General features: G+C 37.8%; 1 protein-coding gene across 23 annotated transcripts in view; it reads right to left on the bottom strand.

Moving 5' to 3' along the window:
- The window catches only part of MGA (MAX dimerization protein MGA), a 169,515-nt gene that overhangs the window by 52,808 nt on the left and 92,384 nt on the right, over positions 1–24,323 (bottom strand). For all 23 annotated transcript variants that reach the window (XM_004751158.3, XM_004751157.3, XM_045067700.1 and 20 more), the window contains exons 3-5: positions 11,394–12,342; positions 10,560–10,638; positions 10,350–10,445 (exon numbers count right to left, since the gene is read on the bottom strand). In XM_004751158.3, coding sequence (XP_004751215.1) covers positions 10,350–10,445; positions 10,560–10,638; positions 11,394–12,342 — 1,124 coding nt within the window. The remainder of the gene's footprint in view (positions 1–10,349; positions 10,446–10,559; positions 10,639–11,393; positions 12,343–24,323) is intronic.

Below are 24,323 nucleotides of genomic sequence, written 5' to 3'. Positions count from 1 at the left end.
CTTTTTTTAATTTTATTTTTTGAGTACACACAACATTAAAATACCATTAACTATATTCTTTACACTGTACCTTGCATTCCTGTGACTTACTCATCCCTTAACTGAAAGCCTGTAACTACTCCCAGCTCCCTTCACCCATTTTTTTCCTACTTTTAACAATTACAAGCAATGCACCCATGTAATTATTCACTGTGTACAAGAAAGTGTATCACAGGGAACCTGGGTGGCTCAGTCCCTAAGCATCTGCCTTTGGCTCAGGTCATGATCCCAGGGTCTTGGGATCAAGCCCACATCCAGGAATACTATGCAGTATGTGCATCCATCCTGCTCAGCGGGAAGCCTGCTTCTCCTTCTCCCACTCCCCCTCCTGGTGTTCTCTCCCTGACAAATAAATAAATATAATCTTTAAAAAAAATGTGTATCACAGAGATGATGTATAAGAGCTTCTCTAGTGCATTTAGCTTTTCCTTGTAGCATTTAACCAGGAATGGAAATGCTATATAACAGGGCATATTCATCTTTCAACTGTATTGGATTGTGAGTGCTCAACATACTTGTGGCTGTCCAAAATATTTGAACACCCTTTCCCTAGCTTTTACTAGCTGTTACTTTTCTCCATTATAACCCCAACCTCTTCAAGGTAGGTATTGGGAAAAAAATCACTTTCTACCTTCCCTTGCAATTTATGTGCAGACATGTAACACAGGTTTTGCTGATCAACTGTACCATGAAAGACTTCAATTTGGGCAAGAGTACCATGATGGGATACTTTGCAGAACTGTGTGAATGAGGGTGATGGTGTTTGGCCAAATAAAGAATTTTTAGAGGCAGAAGTAACCAAGGTCCTAGCTGTATGCATATTGTGTGCAGTGTCCCTACTGAAAATGGTGGTGCTTGTCCAATGTTGTGGGACTGCTTATATGCGGATTCAGTAAAAGTAATGTGGGCATGTTTCCCTACTGCACAGTCCCAGAGTGTGTTTTTCTGGCATTTTGTGTTTTGTGTGCTTTCAAGAGATTGTGTAAGTCATCTGGTACTCTTTAATAAATTTATCTTCTATGTCATCTGTACAGTCTGATATTTACTACTAAAAAGGTAAATGATACACTTAGTTATTCTGAATACTTCTTGTGTAATGGCACATAAAATGATAATTAGGGGTGCCTGGGTGGCTCAGTCAGTTAAGTGTCTGCCTTCAGCTTGGGTCATGATCCCAGGGTTCTAGGATCAAGTCCTGCCACCCCCTGTCCCGTCAGGCTCCCTGCTCAGTAGGCAACCTGCCTCTCCCTCTCCCTCTGCTGTACCCCCTGCTTGTACTTGTGCTCTGTCAAAGAAATAAACATCTTTTTTAAAAAGGTAATTATACAACAAACTGGGATAAACCTGAGGCTGCTTTTCGCTAGAGGCAACCAGCTCTACAGTTATTAATTACCCTTTGTCAAGCTTGGCCATTCTGAGGAGATCACTATCTCAAGAGCCTATTATTGTCACACATCATGGATAACCATGTGCAACAATGCACTAATTGGGAGTCTGCACTAAATAATGCCAAATTACTCTCAATTTATACTCCCTCCAGTAGTGCATAAGAGCTCTTGCTAATCCAATTTCTTTTCAATATTTGATGTCACCTGATCCAATCTTTTGCTTTAAATTTATATCCTATTATTCTTGAATTTATATTTTTCTGTTACTAATGACCATCATCTACTTTGTATTCACTCATCTGTGAATTACTAGCTTCAAATTATTGTGCAGTAAAGTGTTTAACTTAAATTTTAACAAAACTGAAGCCAAAAGGAGTTCAAAGTATTAAGTATTCTATTAATAGCTATCAGAAATCTTAGGTACAGGTTTTTAATAAAAGGCTTACATAATACTCATCGCCTGAAAGGTGAAGGCATTAGACAGATTATGAGCCACAAACTCTTATGGCTAATTTGTATATCCACCACAGAGAACTTACCTTAACAAAGGAGATCACTGAATCACTATGCTGTTTTAGTACGTTAAGCCCAGTTCTTTCTTTATTTTTTTTTTTTAAGATCTTATTTATTTATTTGACAGAGAACACAAGTAGGCAGAGAGGCAGGCAGAGACAGAGAGAGAGAGAGAAGCAGGCTCTGCACTGAGCAGAGAGCCCGATGCGGGGCTTGATCCCGGGACCCTGGGATCATGACCTGCGCTGAAGGCAAAGGCTTTAACCCGCTGAGCCACCCAGGCGCCCCAAGCCCAGTTCTTTAAATATTATATCTTATTATTTCTTTTTTTTTAAAGAATGTTATTTATTTGACAGAGAGAGATCACAAGTAGGCAGAGAGGCAGGCAGAGAGAGAGAAGGAAGCAGGCTCCCCGCTGAGCAGAGAGCCCTATGTGGGGCTCGATCCCAGGACCCTGGGATCATGATCCGAGCTGAAGGCAGAGGCTTTAAGCCACTGAGCCACCCAAGTGACCCTGTATCTTATTTTTATTTTATTTAAGTACATGGTATGATTCCTATTAACATCAATAAAACATTCTTTCCAGGGGCACCTCTCATGCTTAGTATGTTGAATATGCAACTCCTGATCCGGGGGTTATGAGCTCAATCTCCACACTGGGTCTAGAGATTGCTTGAAAATAAAATAAGATTTGGTGGTGTTTTTTTTTGTTTGTTTTTGTTTTTTTTTAAGATTTTATCACCTCTTTGAGAAAGACAGAGAGAGAGAGAGAACATGAACAGGTGGAAGGCAGAGGGACAAGCAGATTCCCCACTGAGTGGGGAGTCCCAAACAGTGCTCAATCCCAGGATTATGAGTTCATACCTGACCTAAAGTCAGACACTTAACCGACTGAGCCACCCACGTGCCCCGATTTGAGAGAGTGAGAGGGCATGCACATGAGCAGGGGGAGGGACAGAGGAAGAGAAAGAACCCTCCATCAGACACTCCCCCACCCTACAAGTGTGAAGCATGACACAAAGCTTGATCCCAGGACCCTGAGGATCATGACCTAAACAAAAACCAAGACTCTGCTTCTTCTTTTTTTTTTTTTAAGACTTTATTTATTTATTTGACAGAGATCACAAGTAGGCAGAGGAAGGCAGAGAAGGGGGTGGGGGAAGCAGACTCCCTGCTGAGCAGAGAGCCCCATGAGGGGCTCCATTCCAGGACCCTGAAATCATGACCTGAGCTGAAGGCAGAGGCTTAACCCACTGAGCCACCCAGGCACCCCAAGACTAGGCTTCTTAACTGAGCCACCAAGACACCCCAGAAATAAAATCTTTTAAGCAATTATTCTTTCCTCATGTTTCCAGTCAATCAGGGGAAAATAAGACTGGGAGTCAAAACAACTGGTTTCTAATCGTGTGCTTGGGCTAAATTTCTCTTGGCTTTTGCTTCCTCATCAGTAAAATAAATCGACTACAATGAGTTTTATGTTTTAAGAATTTATTGCACCTTCTTTGTGAAATACTCTGTAATACAGATGGTAATAGAGATAAAAGACATTCCCCAGACCTCAAGGGGCTTTAATGCTATTTTCCCAACTGACTCATCAGTAGTTACAATGGTGTAAGTAAGTCCCAAGAGAGGTAACCAAGAAGAAATAATACTTGAAAAGCCCAAGGGAATGTGGTAAAATTTTTACTGAGTCTGTAGTTCTTAAGTTAGAATAAGTAAAATTAACTAAGAAAGGTGGGAAGGGACAGCAGAGTGGAACCACAAAGTAAAATACTCAGAAATTCAAGTAAGAACTGAATCCTAAACACAGGATAAAGATACTCTAATTCTTTGAGAAGAGAAAAATACTATTATTATTGACCCCAAATTGCCAAAATAGCTGCCTACATAGATGGTAAAAATAAAGGAATTAAGTTGATAAAAAAAAGCACCCATACACAGACCTGCAAACTCTAGACCCCACACAATCAAATTTAGAGACTGTTTTTCCTATTTTCTTGTCTGTGTTTACTTCTATTTTAAACTTCCACTTTCCTCCAAAAGTGAAAGCAAGTTCTAAAAACAAGATGAAATCTATTTTAAATATACCTATCAATTTTTTAAAGCCATAAAAGTAGAAGTCAATGGCACATAGACAATGTTCAAAGTAATTCCCAATTTAGCTTCTCTGTACCATCGTGAAATGTTTGCCCTGCAAGAAAATCCCCTATTTAGCACATACATGATACCTAGACTTAATTAGTTTCCTATAAATGAGATTAACTTGTACAGAAGATAACTAAATAATTCACAGAAAGCATATCCCCCCCCCAAAAAAATAAAATCCTTTCCACTAGGACAGTTTAAACTGAACTATATTCCTAAATGCGTTGGCCTTTTCACCAGATTAGGAACTACTTCCTAAAAACATATTATTGCACCATTACAAAAAAAAGACTCCTAAATTCAGATTCAAATGAAGAATCACATAAGATCATAAACCATAATTTAAAAAAAAAAAAATGCCTGGGATGCCTGGGTGGTTCAGCTGATTAAGTGTCATCTGACTCTTGACTTCAGCTCAGTTATGATCTCAGGGTCTTCAGACTCAGCCCCCAATAGGCTCCACACTAGGCATGGAGTCAGCTTGAGATTCTCTCTCCCCATCTCCTTCTACCTTCCTGCCCCCTGCTTGTGCGCATGTGCTCACTTACACATGCTCACCCACTTCTCTCTCTAAAAAATAAAACATTTTAAAAACTGTCTACCCCAGCTAAACACACTAAAATATAAAGCACCCAACAAAACACACTCAAGAGGAATAAACTCCTATATAACTAACCAGCATAAAAGAGCAAATCTACATAAAAAAGAAAAGCTCCAGTTAATTGTCAATTTAACAACACTCAGTATTTTTTAACTAAAATTCAAGAGTCACAGAGCTCTAAAGAGATTGCCATAAAGAAACTTAACATTGTAACTGACAGAAGTTCATAGCGATATAATAAATAAATAAATAGGTTGCAACAACATCAACATGGATGGCCCTTTAGAGTACAATGTGAAGCAATGTAAGTCAATCAGATAAAGACAAATACCTTTTCACTCATATGTGGAATTTAAGAAACAAATGAACAACGGGAAAAAAGGGGAGAAACAAATGAAGAAACAGACTCTTAATTATAAAGAACAAACTGATGGTCACTAGAGGGGAGAAGGGGGACAGGAGAAATAGGGGACGGGGATTAGGATGTGTACTTGTGATGAGCAATGGGTAATGTATGTAACTAGTAAATCACTGTACTGTACACCTGAAACTAATATAACTGTATGTTAACTAAAAGGCATTAAAATAAAAACTCTTTAAAAATTGGGGAAAAAAGAAATCTCTGCTGTAGAGGAATTCCAATTAATTTATGCTCATTTCTACCTCATATTCCACAAGAAAGTAGAGCTTAACTTCCCACTAAGTATGAACTACCCAGTGACTTCCTTCTAATAAGTACAGCATGGAAAGGTCAGTGATTGTTGATAAAATGTACCCTTGATACAATGGGATGAAAATGGCACTCCCTCTCTGTGATCTTCCTCTCATGAACATATAACCACAATCTAACCATGAGAAAAAAAACAGATGAAACTCAACTGAAAGACATTCCACAAAATATTTGACCAGTACTCCTCAGAATTGTCAAGGTCATTAAAAATTTTTAAATCTGAGCAACTGTCCCAGCCAAGAGGACCCTAAGGAGACATGACTACTAAATTGATTTCCTAGATGGAATGCTGAAATTAAAAAAAATAAGGGAATCTGATTAAAGTATGGACCTCAGTTAATATTAATATACCAATATTGTCTAATTGTAACAAATATTCTATACTAATGTTAGATGTATTTAATAATAAGGGAAAAGGAATGAAGAGTATATGGGAACTCTGTTATGTTCCCAATTTTACTACAAACCTAAAACTTAACTAAAATAGAAAAAAAATTTAGGGTGCCTGGGTGGCTCAATCATTAGGCACCTGCCTTCAGCTCAGATCATGATCCTGGTCAGGGTCCTGGGGTAGAGCCTCACATTTGGCACCCTGCTCAGTGGGACTCTGCTTCTTCCTCTCCCTCTGTACCTCGCTCCACTCTTGTGAGCACACATACTTGCGTGCACGCTCGCTCTGTCTCTAAAATAAATATTTTAAAAAATGTTTTAATTAATGTAGAATTGACTTGGTAGCAGTGAAGTAGAAATGCTTGTATAAAAATACCTTTAAAGTTCAAAACTAGATGGTAATTTCTAGGTTGACAGGAAATACATCAATTTGGATGTAGTACCTCCAAGTTAGTACATAGGATAGTACAGGAGACAGAAAAAATATAGTCCTGTGGAAAACAACATTAAGATTCTTATTTTAGGAGTGCCTGGGTGGCTCAGTGGGTTAAAGCCTCTGTCTTCAGCTCAGGTTGTGATCCCAGGGTCCTGGGATCAAGCCTCACATCAGGCTCTCTGCTCAGCAGGGAGCCTGCTTCCTCCCTCTCTCTGCCTTCCTCTCTGCCTACTTGCAATCTCTGTCTGTCATATAAATAAATAAAATCTTTTTAAAAATTTTAAAAAGATTCTTATTTAATTTTAACAATAAGACTACCACCACCAATAAAAACACTTCCTCAGGCTTAACACTTCTTCCAGAACTTCAGAGCAAGCTCAAAAATCTTAGTTAAGTTTTTCAAGTTTCCAGCACAAAAAGTTGTGTTTTGTTTTGTTTTTTTAATATTTTATTTATTTGACAGAGAGAGACACAACGAAAGAGGGAACACAAGCAGGGAAGTGTGAGAGGGAGAAGCAGGCTTCCTGCTGAGCAGGGAGCCTGATGCGGGGCTCAATCCCAGGACCCTAGGACCATGACCGAAGCTGAAGGCAGATGCTTAACGACTGAGCCACCCAGGTGCCCACAAAAAGATTTTTAAATGTTTATATTCTAAAGAATAGTGAAACTCCACAGTTAACAGAAAGGGAGAGAAAATGACATTACTGAAGTAAAATTTAACAAGTTCTTTAAATCACCAATTTTTAGAGAGGGACCTTAAAGGAACATGTGATTGGCTCAATCCCAGTTACAAATACTTAGCCAATGTAACTCATTTTTCTGAAATTCTAAGTCTTAAGAAACAAAGGTTGAGGAGTGGAGGGATATCTGCCAAAACAAAATAGAAAAATTCAAAACAGATCTCTACCTCACATCTTATGAATAGCACCACATGAATTACAGATTTAACTGTTTTTTTTTAAAAAATAGGGACACCTGGGAGGCTGTCAGTTAAGCATATGCTTTTTGTTCAGGTCATGATCCCAGGGTCCTAGAATCAAGTCCTGCATCCGGCTCCTTGCTCAGCGGAGTGCCTGCTTCCCCTGTCCCTCTGTCACTTCCCCTGCTTGTGCTCTCTCTCTCTCTGTCTCTGACAAATAAATAAAACATAGATAGATAGATAAAACAAGACTATATAGGGCAGCTGGATGGCTCAGTTGGTTGAGTGTCCAACTCTTAATTTCAGCCCAGGTCATGATGGTGCAGTCCTGGGACTGAGCTCCCATCTGACTCCATGCTCAACGCAGTCTGCTCGTCCTGCTCCCTGTTTCTACCCCCACTTGCACTCTCTCAAATAATAAAAATCTTTTCGAAAAATAAAATAATAGGGGCGCCTGGGTGGCTCAGTCATTAAGCATCTGGCTTTAGCTCAGGTCATGATCCCAGAGACCTGGGATCAAGCCTCACATTGGGCTCCCTGCTCTACAGGAAGCCTGCTTTTTTCCCTTTCCCACTCCCCCTGCTTGTGTTCCTTCTCTTGCTGTGTCTCTATCAAATAAATAAAATCTGAAAATAATAATAAAACTAAGTAAGAATACAGTTGAATTAATTTTAAACAACATAATGATTAAATAAAAACTTATATATGACACCTAATGCAGAATCTGTACAGCAGGTGAAAACTGATGGCTCACCCACATTTTGTCTGGCTCAGTGTTTAACACTTTGCCCAAAAAACTTAGAAGTTGAGCATCATTACATAAAAATGCTGACTTCAGTTTCTACTGAACAATGAGAATTTCTGAAAATACTATGCCAATCTTCCCATATGACAATAATCCACAACTATGACTGCCCCTTTAGAAGAGGCACCTGTGTTCCAGCCTGCCAGAGTCCAACCTTGTACACGAAATCAGGCTAATTTCATTTGCTTACCTGCTTAGTTTCTAGGAGCATTTGAACCCCAACTACACAGAGGAAAATACCAGATTTGTCTACAATGTATGTAGGGGAAAGAAAAAACACACTTAAGCCTTAACCAGCCAGGAAGTAATAGGCAACCAAACCATAACGAAAAGACCAGCAGAGAGCATGGAATATATTTACCTCTAGAACTAAGACTGAAACAAAGGTAAGGATTAGGCTGCAAGATATTTATACATTGTTGGAGTACATAACTACCAAAATAGGAAAGTAGGAGGGAGGAAAAAAGATAAAGGAAAAGTTAACTGATAGAGGTTAAGAGAATACTATTTAAATAAAATAGCAGAAATGAAAGCTGACAGTAAGCGATAATAAATGTTATTTACCATTAAGACTATGATGTGACTGTAACTGTCCCATTACAAACCACAGTACCCCTCTAAGATCACAGTGTCAGACAAGCAGCCTCATATTAAAGCAAAAGTTCAAGTATTACTACCTGACTTAGATACTGAATGATCATCTTATACATCATTTTATTAGCATACAATGCTTAGCTTCTTATATAAATGATCCATTATATAATGTAAATCAGCTCAACAATCCCTTGGCGGGGGGGGGGGGTGGTCGTGGAGGGGGGCTGACTAATAGCAAAAACTCAAACTACTCCAAAAGGTAGTTGGGGCACCTGGGTGGCTCAGTGGGTTAAAGCCTCTGCCTTTGGCTCAGGTCATGATCTCAGGGTCCTGAGATCAAGCCCCACATCAGGCTCTCTGCTCAGCAGGGAGCCTGCTGCTTTACCTACTTGTGATCTCTCCCTCTCTCTGTCAAATAAATAAATAAAATCTTTAAAAAAAAAAAAAAAAAGGGGCTCTCTGCTCGGCAGGGAGCCTGCTTCCTCCTCTCTCTCTCTCTCTCTGCCTGCCTCTCTGCCTACTTGTGATTTCTCTCTGTCAAACAAATAAATAAAATCTTTAAAAAAAAAAAAAACCTAAAAAAAAAAAGGTACACCTAAAATCAAACACACAAGAAACTAAAAATTGGAGCACAGTTTACAATATCTCATTTACAACAAGTGGGAAAGTCAGTAGTTGCTATGATGGTAATAAATATAGAGCAAGTCCTCGTCTGCAAGAGATATGTTTTAAGACCCGTAGTGGGTACATTCTAAGACCCTCAGTGGATGCCTGAAACCACCTGGTACCAAACCCTGACGCACACACACACAGACACACACACGATGTTTTTTCCTAGACATATGCACTCATGATAAAGTTTAATTTATAAATTATAAATTTATAAATTAAAGAAAACAATAACAAATAGAGTAATTTGAAGAATACCCTGTAATAACAGTTATGGAATATGGTCTTTCTCTCTCAAAGTATCTTATTACACTGTTCTCGCCATGCTTCTTGTGATAATGTGAGATGATAAAATGAATTGAAGTGAATGATGTAGGTACTGTGATATAGTGTTAGGCTACTACTGACCTTCTGACCATACGTCAGAGGGAGGATCATCTGCTTCCATTAAGTGAAACCACAGAAAGACTGCACATTTGGGGGAGGCAGGGGGTAGGACTAATATAGATTTCAATATTAAAACAGAGGATTAAGCAACATAATCAAAACCAAAGATAATTTATTACAACAAAACAGAGATAATAATGAAAATTTTAACTGACATCCCAAGCCATACATGAAATACACAAAATATGCTGACAGCCACACAATAAGGAAAGTATTCTATTTACAGACTTACATATTACTAAGTATATAAAAGAATAAGTAGGGCCCCCCCCCAAAAAACATACAAAAACAAAAGCAACTAAAACTTAAAAATGATAAACAGGGAAGAAAATACTGGGTTTTAAGACAGAAGAAACACCAATTTCTTATTATGACACGGTTTTTAAATGCGTAAGATATGCTTCACAGAGACAGTATCTTCAGAGTTGGGAAGGTTTTTCTTAGGATAAAAAAAAAACTAGAGAAGCTTTCAAATTAAGAGGAAGAATAAGAGAAAAAAACACAAGTTGAGAGGGGCACTAAAAGAAATGAAATCAGGGATGGGGGGAAAGGAAGAAAAACAAAAAACGGGTAAGAACAAGAGGGAAGGGAAAGAAGAGGGAAAAGAGAAAATGAGAGAAAAAAGAGAACAAAATTAAAAATTGGTTTGCATATATGGATTTTTAAATATTACCTTCTTGAAGACCAGGATGTATCACCTGCTTATGCCGCAAGGCCTTCAAGTCTTCTATCAGTTCCTTTTCCAGCTGGGAAATTCTTGCTCTACAACCTACTCAGAAAATAATGACAAATTAAGCTGCTGTACACTACAGAAAAAGAAACATTGCATCTTTCCCCTCTAGAGCCAAATCACAAATCTCTCTCCTTTTAAACTATATAATACCTGGGTCGTTTGTGGTTGATGCCTGAAGACTACAGGGTTCTTCGGCTGTCCCATCAACTGCATGAATGTCAAGAGCTTCCTATATATAAAAAAAGGAAAAAGTTCTTATCACTCCTAGAAGTTTAAATGTAAACAAGGAATCTTTTCTTTTCTGATACTTTTGATATTTTCTCAATGTTCTACATTAACAGAGTTTCAAATATGAAGGAAAAAAAAGAAAAAAAATCTGAACAGGAACATATGCTGATCAAACTGTTTATGCCAATTTACATACTGATATAGCCTATGTAAAGAAAGCTTACTCAGCAATTAACAAAGAGACAGAAGACCAGCTAAAGAGAATTCAACCTCTCTGTAGCCAACTTAGAAATGCCAGGCTTCTATAAAGATTTAAAAGAAAAATAATGCAGCTAAAGAGCTGCAGTAAAATAAAGAAACTATCCATGTGTGAGACAACAGAATTTTTAAAACAATATTAGTTCTCCAGTGGTACTGTGCTACTATTGATGAAAACCAGAGGATGGGATATACCGAAACAGTCAATTTTTCATGTATGTATGCCTTTTTCGAGTCTGTAATAATGTAAATTCCAGTAACAATCAGTTCAACAATCGCGAACTGAAATCAAAGCAGACATTTAAGTCCATTCCAACAAAATACCTTAAGTGGTGCCTGTTAATTAAACCATTTTGGAGACACTCCCCTCCCTACACACACAAACCTTCACATAACAGGTGCATTCAAAAAACAGAATTCTAAGTTAGTTATCAACCTGTATACAATTTGAGAATCACTATCTGACCTCCAAAGAAATGCTGAAAATTATAATCTTACCTTTGATTCAAAGGAAACAAAGAGAACACCATCCACGTCTTCCAGATCAGGCTTCACATCTGGAAAGTTACTCCCAGGACCCAAAGGAGCGCTCTTTGTAGAAGTTAAAGATTTTCCTGTGCTTTTAGGTGGTCGCCCTGCCTTAGAGAGTTTCAATTTTCGTGGTCTTCCTCTTTTTCCAGGGATATTTGAAGGGACATTCTGATTAGCATTCACAACCTTGGAGGCTGTTGAAATCTTAAGCACAGTTGTTCTCCTTCTGCCCAAGTCTTCTTTTGCTAAAAATGGGTCCCCAGCTGAACTCTTCGAACTGTCAAGTATTCTTTCTGTGTTAATGCTGTCAGAAAGCTCAGGATATTTCCACTGAGGCTCTTTAAGTAAGGGGTATTTCTGTACCACTCTGAGATCTGGTGAATGTTTTCTAAGACCATTGTCTGATTCCTTGCCTAAGCAGAAGCCAGTCTCATCAGTATTTTCAATGTACGTGGGCAAATAGTCTAATTCTGTCAATACAGAAGACTTATCCTTTCGAGATGTGGAAAGCATGTTATCAGGGAGCTCAGAAATCTTCACTGTGCTTTTGGTGACAGCACAGGGTTCCAGATAGACTACTGGCATCTTTCCAGCGTCTAACTTGAACATTTTAGCTTGAGCAACACCTGATGGGCTATTTGGTAGCCATTTAGAAGACGGATGGTCAGCTTCTAGGTTATCAACTTTATTGTGCCTCTTTAGCTGTTTCTCTAGTATAGGATCATCATCACTGTTTGAGTATACATCTGTTTCCTCATCTGTCTCTTCCTGTTTTATAGTTACCCCTTCCGGGCACTCAGCAAGTTCATATTCATAATCATCTACAGGCTCCTCTTTAATAACCACATCGAAGTTTTCATTCGGGTCTAATGGTGACACTACATGGGGATCGTCTTCAAAATTGTTGGCAACAAGACTGAAGAGACAGGGGAGGGAGGTTAAAAGGGTAAAATTAAGACTCAAGAGAAAAAAAGAAAGTCTGTTGGAAACCAAGTGACACATCAAATTTCATGAGCCATTCTCCAAAAAACAATGTATAACTTAGCAAAGTTCTCCAAAGCAGTTAGCAAAGTTCTCAAAAGCAGTTTCTCAACATCACACTTTTACCCTTTCCATCAATTTCTCAGAAACTATACAGGATAAAAAGTAAGTTTTTAACGAGTAACTTTATCACAAATTTAAAAATGTAGCACTTATTTACTAATGGTATTTTTCAAATAAACTCAATTTTGAAAGTCAGTTGACACTGACCCAAATTCAAACTCAAGAACTAATTGGCCCACCAATTAAAAGTAAAAGCAAACAAATGTCCATTACAACTAAGAATTGCAATAAACATCAGGAAAGGACTTTCAAACTGCCTGATCTGTTTTAACTGAGATAAAATTCATATAACGGAAGACATAACTGGTTGGCTCAAATGGTAGAGCATATGACTCTTTATCTTGGGGTTGTAAATTCAAGCCTGATGTGGGTAGAAATTACTTAAAAATCTTTTAAAAAAATATAAAACATAACATTTTTAAAAATTTTAAATGTACAAGCCAGTAGTTTTTTGGTATATTCACAATGTTGTTGCCAGGTGATTTTCAACTTTAAAATAGTAAAACTCACTTTCAATGTAATGAATACACCATTAATTCTTCCAAAATAAAAGGGTAGGGTAGTTGAAGGAAAGTACATATAATCAGGTAAGCTCAGTGTCTATATTTCATTAAAAAAATCTTTTTAGCTACCCCCTCCTCCCCATTAACCACTGAAAGCATTATTAATTGTACCAATATAACTTGAGGACATGTTAGAACTACTCATTGACCCAATTAAAGCCACTTGTCTTTGTAAAATTGTTCATTAATCTCAAATACACACAAAGCAGCCCCTAAAATAACGTGTAAGCTACTCCTTCCTTGCACAACTTAGTATCTTGACCTTACTCAAAAATCCTTCAATGAAGGACTTCTACTTCCATTTAGAATGTGGAAGATCACAAAGACAATCAATTATGTCAAAACAATTAGAAAACACTGGGTAAATTAAAACCCTTTTCTTTTTTAAAGACATCAATGACCTCTAGTCACAAGTCCAAATGAACTGAATTCTAGAGAGGAACCAGCCTTCTCTAGTTGGCCACAGATGAAGACTGCTTTAAACCCTGAGTACCGCCGTTTACACTGTCTGAAGCACAAGTGCACAAAGAAAAAAAAGCAGTGATAGACAAAGGATCTTTAGTGAGACACAGAGAAATCAAACTTTCAATACCTGAGTGTGAGGAGACTAAAATCTAGAGAACCCCAAGGAGAAAACTAGTCCTCACTCCCACCAATTACCTCCAGAGCACTTCTGCAGAGTAAGCAGCAGTGATGCAGGAAGTTGGCCTGAAAACCAAGCACTTACAGTCTCCCACAACTTATTTTCCAATTTCCCATCACACGAGTCCAATTCTAGCCCTAACACATTTGAAACCTGAAGTAAGCTAAAATTTATTAAAGTAAATCACCTAGACAGAAGGATAGGGGGAAAAAAAAAAGTATGTCAGAAATCTGTGGGACAACACCAAATGACCTAACATAACATTAATTGCACTTCCTAAAAGGCATAAGAAAGGAGAACATTTGGAGAGAAAAATGAACAAAAACACCCCAAAAGTAAAAGATTTTAACCCACAGATCCAAGAAGCACAGCCAATACACAGGAGAATAAATAAAAAGAAAGTCAAACCTAGGCATATAAAGATCAGGTGGCCAAAAATTAAAAATCAAGAGAATAGTCTTATAAACATCAGTAAAAAAAACATTAGATAAACAACAAGAACAGACTGACTACTCACTGGAAACAATGTAAGGCAAACAAACAAACAAACAAACAAAAAACAATGAATGATAGTACTGAAAGAGTACTTAAAGAGTCAACCTAATCTAATGTTCTAGATTACCAAAGAAGACTTTTTCAGACATCTGAGAAAATTGAGACTGCACAAGAAATACTACCTCCTAAGATCAGAAACAAGGTAAGAATTTCGTTAACTCTCACAACTTAAACTCAGATGTACTAGAGGTTCCACCAGGGTGATCAGGAAAGAAAAGAAAATAAAAAACATCCAGATTAAAAAGGACAAAGTAAAATTTTCTATTCACAGATCATGATCTTGTATATAGAAAATCCTAAGGAGACCACTAAAAACCTAATGAACTAATAAATGAGTTTAGCAAGAGTATCCAAGATCAATATACACAAAAAATGTTATTGCTACAAATGAGAAGCATCAAAATGGAATAAATTCCAGGAGCACCTGGGTGGCTCAGTGGGTTAAGCCTCTGCCTTCGGCCCAGGTCACGATCCCAGGGTCCTGGGATCGCCCCACGTGGGGCTCTCTGCTCAGCAGGGAGCCTGCTTCCCTTCCTGCTTCCCTTCCTCTCTCTCTCTGCCTGCCTCTTTGCCTACTTGTGATTTCTGTCTGTCAAATAAATAAATAAAATCTTTAAAAAAAAATTGAATAAATTCCATTTTCATTTATAACAGCATCAGTAAGAATAAAATGCTTAGGAATAAACTGAACCAAAAAAAGTATAAGAGCTATACACGGAAAACTACAAAACACTTTTGAAAGAAATTAAAGACAACCTAAATAAGATACAGCCTACATTTATGTACTGTCAGACTTAATACTGGTACAACAGCAATAGCAATACTGCCCTATCAAGATCCCACCTGTGACTTTTGTAAAAAAAATTCGTAAGGTGATCTTAGATTAAACATGAAAATACAAGGACCTCAAAATAACCCAAAAAAATCCTGAAAAATAGGAATGGAGTTCTCTAAAACTTGTATTTCACAATTTCAAACCTTACTACAAAGCTATCACCATCATAACAGTGTGATGATATCCGCATAAGGCAAAACAGAAACCAACTGAATATAATTAGAGTTCAGTAATATACACCCACATTTACATCAAATGATCTTCAATTGCCAAGGGTACCAAAACAATTCAGCGAGGAAAGAATAGGCATACATTATTTATAACAGCGAAAAAGTGGAAATAACTTTAATGTCTATCAACTAATGGATGGATATATAAAATGTGCCATATCCACAGAGTATTATTTTCAGCAATAAAAGAAAAAGGTACAGATACACACTACAACATGGATGACCTTGAGAAAGTTATAAGACCACACATATTATATAACTGCACATATATAAAAGTCCAAAACAGACAAATCCATTCAGAGAAAAAGGAGACTAATGGTCATGTATGGATGGAGTGGTGTTGAGGAGGCAATGTGGGAAAATGAGGAGTGACTAAGAGAGGGCAAGAGGCTTATTTGTGAGGTGATGAAAACATCCTAAAAATAACTGTGTCATAGCTGCACAATTCTATGAGTATACTAAAAAATCATTAAACTATACACTTTAAAAGGGCAAATTTTAGAGGCACCTTGGTGGCTCAGTCTGTTAAGTGTCCAACTCTTGATATCAGCTCAGGTCTTGATCTCATGGTCATGAGTTCAAGCTCTACACTAGGCATGGAGCCTACTTAAAAAAATAAAAATAAGGGGTGCCTGGGTGGCTCAGTGAGTTAAAGCCTCTGCCTTCGGCTCAGGTTGTTGATCCGGGGGGGTTCTGGGATCAAGCCTTGAGTTGGGTTCTCTGCTCGGCAGGGAGCCTGCTTCCTCCTCTCTCTGCCTGCCTTTCTGCCTACTTGTGATCTCTGTCAAATAAATAAATAAATAAATCTTTAAAAATGTAAATAAATAGGGTGCCTGGGTGGCTCAGTGGGTTAAGCTGCTGCCTTCGGCTCAGGTCATGATCTCAGGGTCCTGGGATCAAGTCCCTCATCGGGCTCTCTGCTCAGCAGGGAGCCTGCTTCCTCCTCTCTCTCTCTCTGCCTGCCTCTCTGCCTACTTGTGATCTCTCTCTGTCAAATAAATAAATAAAATCTTTAAAAAAAAAAAGTAAAAAAATAAAAATAAATTCCAAAAAATAAAAGGGTAAATTTTATGGTGATGAATGAATCTCAATTTTTAGAAAGTTAATAAAAATATACTAAAGAAAGTTCTTTGAATAAATAGGAAATGGACCAATATGAAAATGGATCCAGTAATGAATGACAAATAAATATGTAAGCATTTACACCACTTTTTCTTAGATTTCATTAAGTAACTACTGTTTAAAGCAAATAAATAATGATGTTTGTGGAATTTATAACACATGTACGACATGAATTATAAGGACTATCCTTATTAGCTGTACATGTACTGCTACCATTAACTGAATTCTACTTAATAAACTAAAGATACATATACAATCTCTATAAACACTGCAATGGATTGAATTGTGTCCCTCCCAAGTTCTTATGTTGAAGTTCTAACCCCCAAAGTGACTGTACATGGAGAGTCTTGAAGACATAATTAAGGTTAAATAAGGTCATAAAGGTGAGGGCGGTCTTTACCCACTCTACATGAAGACACAGTTCACAGGCAGCTGTCTAAAGCCAGGATGAGAGTTTTCAACAGAAACAGAACCCTGCCAAAACCCTTACCTTAGCCTTTCTAGCCTCCAGAATTGTGAGAAAATTAATTTTCATTGTTTAAGCCACAGTCTATGGTCTTTTGTTATATTAACCTAAGCAGACTAATGCAACCACTTTAAAAAAAAAAAAAAGGGGGAAGAAAGAAAAAAGAGGCATAGCTAAAAAGGCAACAGGCAGTATAAATATAATTTTAAAAACTCAATCCACATGAAAACAGGGAAATACAACCAAAGAACCCATAAGGAAAGCAGAAAATATCAAGACGTAATGCTTTAAACTAGGCGTATTAGTGATAATATTAAATGTAAATGAACAAAACAATCCAGATAAAAGTCAAGAGATTTTAAGAGTCAACAACAAAAAAAGTTCCAACCATAAGCTGCTTTAAAAAAATCCACACAATTTAAAGCCAAGGACAGAAATAGATTCAAAGTGAAAGAAAGGAAAAAGATAAAACCATGTAAACAGAAAAATCAGAAGAAAGCCAAGGCGGCTCAATAACATCAAAGTACACTTCTTTTTTTTTTTAAAAGATTTTATTTATTTATCTGACAGAGACACAGCGAGAAAGGGAACACAAGCAGGGGGAGTGGGAAAGGGAAAAGCAGGCCTCCCACCCAGCGGGGAGCCCTACACAGGGCTGATTCCCGGACCCCAGGATCATGAGCTGAGCAGAAGACAGATGCCCAATGACTGAGCCACCCAACTGCCCCAAAGAACACTTTAAAATATGTACCATCAGGGCACCTGGGTGGCTCAGTTGGTTAAGCATCTGCCTTCAGCTCAGGTCATGATCCCAGGGGCCTGGATCAAGTCCCACATCAGGCTCCTCACTCCATGGGGAGTCTGCTTCTCACTCTGACCCTCCCCCAACCCCCTCCCCTGGCCTTGTAATCTCTCTTCCGCTCTCTCAAATAAATAAATAAAATCTTAAAAAAAAAAAAAAAAAAAAGACTGCCATCAAAGATAAAAAGAGACCTTATAAAAATTTTATGAACTCAATTCATCAAAAAGACAACCCTAAAAATATATATAACTTATCATATAGCTTCAAGATAAACGAAGCAAAAATTTATATTACTGAAAAGAAAAAGACAAGTCCGCTAACTTTGGTGGGAGATTTTAACACACCTTTCTCAGTAACTGACAGAGGACATCATACAGAGAGACTAACTGAGAAAGAAGAAATGAACAATAATATACTCACCTAAGAAAACTACACAACTCCACTACATCCAGCAACTATGTAACACATACATTTTCAAGTGTGCACTTAATTTTTTTTTTAATTTATTTGAAAGAGAGAGAGAGAATTGAGAATGAGAGAGGTCAGTGGGAGAAATAGACTCCCCGCCAAGCAGGGAGGTGGATATGCAACTTGATCCAGGACTCCAAGATCATGACCTGTGCCAAAGGCAGTCAATTTACCAACTAAGACACCCAGGCGCCCAAGTATGCATTTAGTATTAATCAAAGCTGACCATATAACAATAAAACAAAGTCACAATAAATTTCTATTTTTTTAAGATTTTATTTACTTATCTGAGAGAGAGAGAGAGAGAGACACATCAAGAGAGGGAACACAAGCAGGGAGAGAGGAGGAGGAGAAGCATGATTCCCGCTGAGCAGGGAGCCCCATGCAGGGCTTCATCCCAGGACCCCAGGATCACGACCTAAGCCGAAGGCAGACGCTTAAAGACTGAGCCACCCAGGCGCCCCTAAATATCTATTTCAGAGGTTTTTAGGTTACATGTTCTCTAACAATAGAATCAAGCTACAAATCAATTAACGATAATCAGTACAACATATCAAAATTTGTAGAAGGCACCTAAACCAATGCTCAAAGGAAATTTCATAGCTTTAAATAAAAAGTCTAAAATCAGTTATTTTAGTCAGGAGTTGATAAACTTGTCTGCTAAGTGCTAGATGGTAAAAATTTTAGGCTCAAGGTCCAGTCTCTACTACAACTACTCAACTCTATCACTGTAACATAAAAGCAGCACAGACAATATATAAACAAATGAACATAACTATATTCCAACAAATGGACAATGTAATTTGAATACTATATAGTCACAAGTGACAACATATTACTCTTCTTTTGTTCTTTTTCCCTACCCATTTGAAAATATAAAAATCATTCTCAGTTTGCAGGCCATGCAAAACAAATAGCAAGCTAGGTATGGTTCACAGGTCTTAGTTTGTCAAGCCCTGTTCTAAAATAGGCATATTAGAGGGCACCTGGGTGGCTCAGTGGGTTAAGCCGCTGCCTTCGGCTCAGGTCATGATCTCAGGGTCCTAGGATCGAGTGCCGCATCAGGCTCTCTGCTCAGCAGGGAGCCTGCTTCCTCCTCTCTCTCTCTCTACCTTCCTCTCTGCCTCCTTGTGATCTCTCTCTCTGTCAAATAAATAAATAAATAATCTCTTAAAAAAATAAAATAAAATAGGCATATTAGAGCAAAACTAAGTAGAAAGAAGGAAATAAAGGTAAGAGGAAAACTGAAACAATGAAACAGAAACAGAGAAACTGAATTTGTGATCTGAAAACCTGCCAACAAAGAAAATTCCGAGGCTTCCCTGATGAAGTCTATCAAACACATAATGAAAAAAATACTAATCTTGCACAAATCCAGAAAAATGCAGGAGAGTGCAACAGTCTATAACTTGTTTTATGAAGAAAGCATTACCTTGAATGAAACCAAGAGATCAGAAATAAAACTAAAAATATTCATCATGAATTTACATCTAAAAACCCTCAACAAAATATTAGCAAGTTGAATATAACAATATTAAAAAGGATGTTATTATAACCCAGCAATATTTATCCCACAAACACAAAGCTGGTACAACATTTCCAGCCCTTACACTAACTTTGTTCACAGACAACACAACTGCATATGGAGAAAATCCAAAGGCGTAAAAAACCAGTAAGCGAATTCAGCAAGGCAATAAGATACAAAATCAATACATAAATATCAACTGTATTTCTATATAGTATCAGAAGTTAGAGGATTACAATACTGGATTCCAAGAATTATTATATCCAATGTCATCAAAATTGAATGGTACCAGCAAAAGAATAAATGGAAAACTTAGTCCAAAAGTAGACCCAACTATACATATACACACCTGATTTTCCAAAACATGATACATTTTAATGGAGCAAATAGTCTTTCAAATAAATTATCATAGCCACTAGATATCTGCATGGAAAAATATGAGCCTTGACCTTTATCCTCACACCATACACAAGAACTAAGCCAAGATGGATTACAGACTTAAATGTGACAAGCTAAAACAAGTTCCCCCTTTCAAAAATTTCACTTAAAGGGGCGCCTGGGTGGCTCAGTGGTTTAGGCCTCTGCCTTCAGCTCGGGTCATGATCCCAGGGTCCTGGGATCGAGCCCCACATCGGGCTCTCTGCTCAGCGGGGTGTCTGCTTCCCCCTCTCTCTCTGCCTGCCTCTCTGCCTACTTGTGATCTCTCTCTGTCTATCAAATAAATAAATAAAAATCTTTAAAAAAAATTAAAAATTAAAAAAAAATTTTTTCACTTAAAAAATAGCTTTTTCTTTGTTTTCTTGAAACAGCTTTATTCAACCTAACTGTGCATCCATAGAACAATGGCTAAAGAAGATGTGATATACAGAAATGGAAATTTACCCAGCTATAAAAAAGAATGAAATCTTGTCATTTGCAAACAACATGGATGGACCTAAGGGTATAATGCTAAGTGAAATAATTCAATCAGAGGAAAATAAATACCATATGGAGCAACCAAATCTAAGCTATTGTAAATAATGCAGCAATAAACATAGGGGTGCATATATCTTTTCAAATTAGAGTTTTCATTTTCTTTGGGTAAATATCCAGTAGGGGAATTACTAGATATGTAATCCTATTTTTAATTTTTTTAGGAAATCCACACTGCTTTCCACAGTAGCTGCACTAGTCTACATTCCCATCAATAGTGCTGACAGTTCCTTTTTTCTCGACATCCTCACCAACACTTATTTCTTGGACCACTTTCTTACACCATATACAAAAGTAAACTCAAAACAGCTTAAAGACCTGAAACCATAAAATTCCTAGAAGAAAACAGAGGCAATTATCTCTTTGTCATTAGCCAATGAAACATATTTTTCTTTTTCTTTTTTTTTTTTAAGATTTTATTTATTTATTTGATAGAGAGAGATCACAAGTAGATGGAGAGGCAGGCAGAGAGAGAGAGTGAGAGAGAGAGATGGAAGCAGGCTCCCTGCTGAGCAGAGACCCTGATGCGGGACTCGATCCCAGGACCCTGAGATCATGACCTGAGCCGAAGGCAGCAGCCCAACCCACTGAGCTACCCAGGTGCCCGAAACATTTTTTTCTAAGTAAGTGTCCTTTGGTAAGGGAAACAAAAGCAAAACAAAACAAAACAAAACTATTGGGACTATACCAAAATAAAGAATTTTTGCAGAGCAAAGGAAATCAACAAAATAAAAGACAACCTACTGAACAGGAGAAGATAATTGGAAATGATAGATAATTGGAAATAACCCCAGTAAGGGTTAATACCCAAAATATTAACCCCAGTAAGGGTTAATACCCAAAGACTTAACACCAATAAATAATCCAATTAAAAATAGGCAGAAGAGGGGCACCTGGGTGGCTCAGCTGGTTAAGTGACTGCCTTCAGCTCAGGTCATGGTCCTGGAGTACCAGGATGGAGTTCCTCAGCAGGGAGTCTGCTCCTCTCTGACCTACCCCCTTCTTGTGCTTTCTCTCACTCTCAAATAAATAAATAAAATCTTAAAAAAAAAAAATGGGCAGAAGACATGAACATTTTTCCAAAGAAGACCTACAGATCCCCAACAGACACATGAAAAGATGTTCAACATCACTTATCATCAGGGATATGCAATCAAAACCATAACAATATCACATCTGTCAGAATGGCTAAAAACCATTAAAAGGTTAGGCAAAACAAGTGCTCTTTGTCCCTGTCCCATAATGTCAGTTTTTTCTACAAGCTCATAAATACCATTCTGTATCAAGTAACTTAAGAATGGAAGTTCTCTCGTTATCTTCACATTTCAAGACATTAACTTCCAAAACGCAGGAAAAATTCTGCATCTTCTTTTCATTTAGCCACATGACCCGAATTTGTGTTCAGTAGCTGAGAACTTCATAAAGCTAGATCTTGGCTGCTACTGCAATAATTGCTTTCACATTTTCCTGAGGAATTAAACTTGTTCTTAGAAAGGGTCTCAAAAAGTATCTCTCCTTATCTTCCAAAAATAACTTTATGCATAAAGCATGAAAATTTGTCTTGGCAGGAGGTTTTTGCACACAACCCTGAAGTTTCATAGTTCTAAGAAGTCTCCATCCAAATAAATGAGGTGAAAGATTATTTAAGCAAGAATACAAGCAAAACAATTTGTACAACTTAAAGAAAAGGATTACTTTTTTGTTGATAGTACATAATCAATGCAACAAATAAATATGACATATAACAGTCACTCTGAAACACATTTTAAAAGGTTTAAGTTCGGGATGCCTGGGTGGCTCAGTCGGGTAGGCATCTATCTGCCTTGGGCTTGGGTCATGATCTCAGGTTCCTGGGATGAGTCCACCAACGGGCTGGCTCCTTGCTCAGCAGGGAGCCTGCTTCCCTCTCTCTCTCTCTGCCTGCCTCTCCAACTACTTGTGATTTCTCTCTGTCAAATAAATAAATAAAATCTTTAAAAAAAAATGGTAATTGGCTGGCACTGTATATGATTTAGACAAAGGCAAGTATCACAAGAAGTGATTATAAGAAAAACAAATTTCCTCTAGGAAGAAATACAGGGATGAAGAGGCGTGAAGTAAGAGAGAGCATATTTTTCAGCATGTGGTTTTATTTAAGTTTTTTAAATTATGTATATATACTGGAAATTCCTCAGTGATAGAAATGTCTTTGCTATTCATGAACCACTGGAGCACATCTAAGATTATGCTAATGAGGTAACAACAGCGAGCTATTAGATAGCTTCATGATGGGGCGAGGCACTAGAAAAACCAACTCTGTGATAAGAGGATTGGGACTACAAAGCAGTCTTGTGGAAAGGCAGTAGAGTGTTGGAGATTTAAATTCAATCACCTAACCAAAGATTTAATCAATCTTACCTACTTAAAAAAAACTCAACTATAAGTGGACACCAGAACTTGATGGAGCTTCTTACCTGGTGAACACACCAATATGCCAGGAGAGTGACATACCCTGTATGTCTCCTAGGGAAGGAGCATGGAGGCTTTCCATCTGAGACCCTCCTGACCTCACACTGTGTCTCTTCATCTGGATGATTCATGATTCTAACCTGTATCCTTTATAATAAAACTGCTCTCATAAGTATAGTCCTTTCCTGAGTTCTCTTAAGATATTCCAGTGAATAAGAAAACCTGAGGGTGTTCATGGGAACCTATGAATTCATAAACACTTGGTAAGTCCAAGTGGCCTGGAGACCTCACTTGAGGCTGGCATCTTAAGTAAGGGCAGTCTTCTCAGGGACCATGCCCTCATACTTGTGGAGTCTGACACTAACTCAGCGGTTAGTGTCAGAACTCAACTGCAAACTCTATCAGCTGGAGTTGAAACAAAATAGTACTACTTTTACTTTTTTTTTTTTTTTTTTAAGGCAATCAGTAGACCCCAAAGAATTAAACTCAGAATAACAGTATTCAGTTACCTTTAAAAAATTAACTCTGGGGGCACCTGGGCGGCTTAGTGGGTTAAAGCCTCTGCCTTCGGCTAAGGTCATGATCCCAGGGTCCTGGGATCGAGCCCCACATGGGCCTCCCTGCTAGCAGGGGGCCTGCTTCCCCACCCCCTGCCTGCCTGCCTGTCTGCTTGTGATCTGTCTGTCAAATAAATAAATGAAATCTTAGAAAAAATTAAAAGCTTGCTTTTGTACAACAAAGGACGCTATGAGTCAACTCACACAAAAAAGAAAACTATTTGCAAATCATTTATTTAATAATAGAGTAACATCTATTATAAAAAACTGCCACAACTCAACAACAACAAAAAAACAATTTGAAAATGAGCAAAGGACTTAAAAAGACACTTCTCTCCAAAGAAGATATACAAATGGCCAATAAAAATATGAAAAGATGTTCAACATCACTATTCACAAGGGAAATAGAAACCAAAACCACAGTGATACTTAACACCCACTAAATGACCATCAAAAAAACAGTAGTGGTAACAACTGTTGGCAAGGATATGGAGAAACTGGACCCTTGTGCAGTGGGTAAGAATGTAAAAGTGTTCAGGAACTATGAAAAACAGTAGGGCAGTTCCTCAAAAAATTAAAAATAGAAGATCCAGATACACCACTTCTG

This window comes from Mustela putorius, unplaced genomic scaffold (genome assembly GCF_011764305.1).
Source record: "Mustela putorius furo isolate JIRA1106 unplaced genomic scaffold, ASM1176430v1.1 tig00003898_pilon_pilon_pilon, whole genome shotgun sequence".
Classification (NCBI taxonomy): Eukaryota; Metazoa; Chordata; class Mammalia; order Carnivora; family Mustelidae; genus Mustela; species Mustela putorius.
Note: the sequence above shows the minus strand (reverse complement) of the source record. Positions and strands in the feature narration are given on the sequence as shown.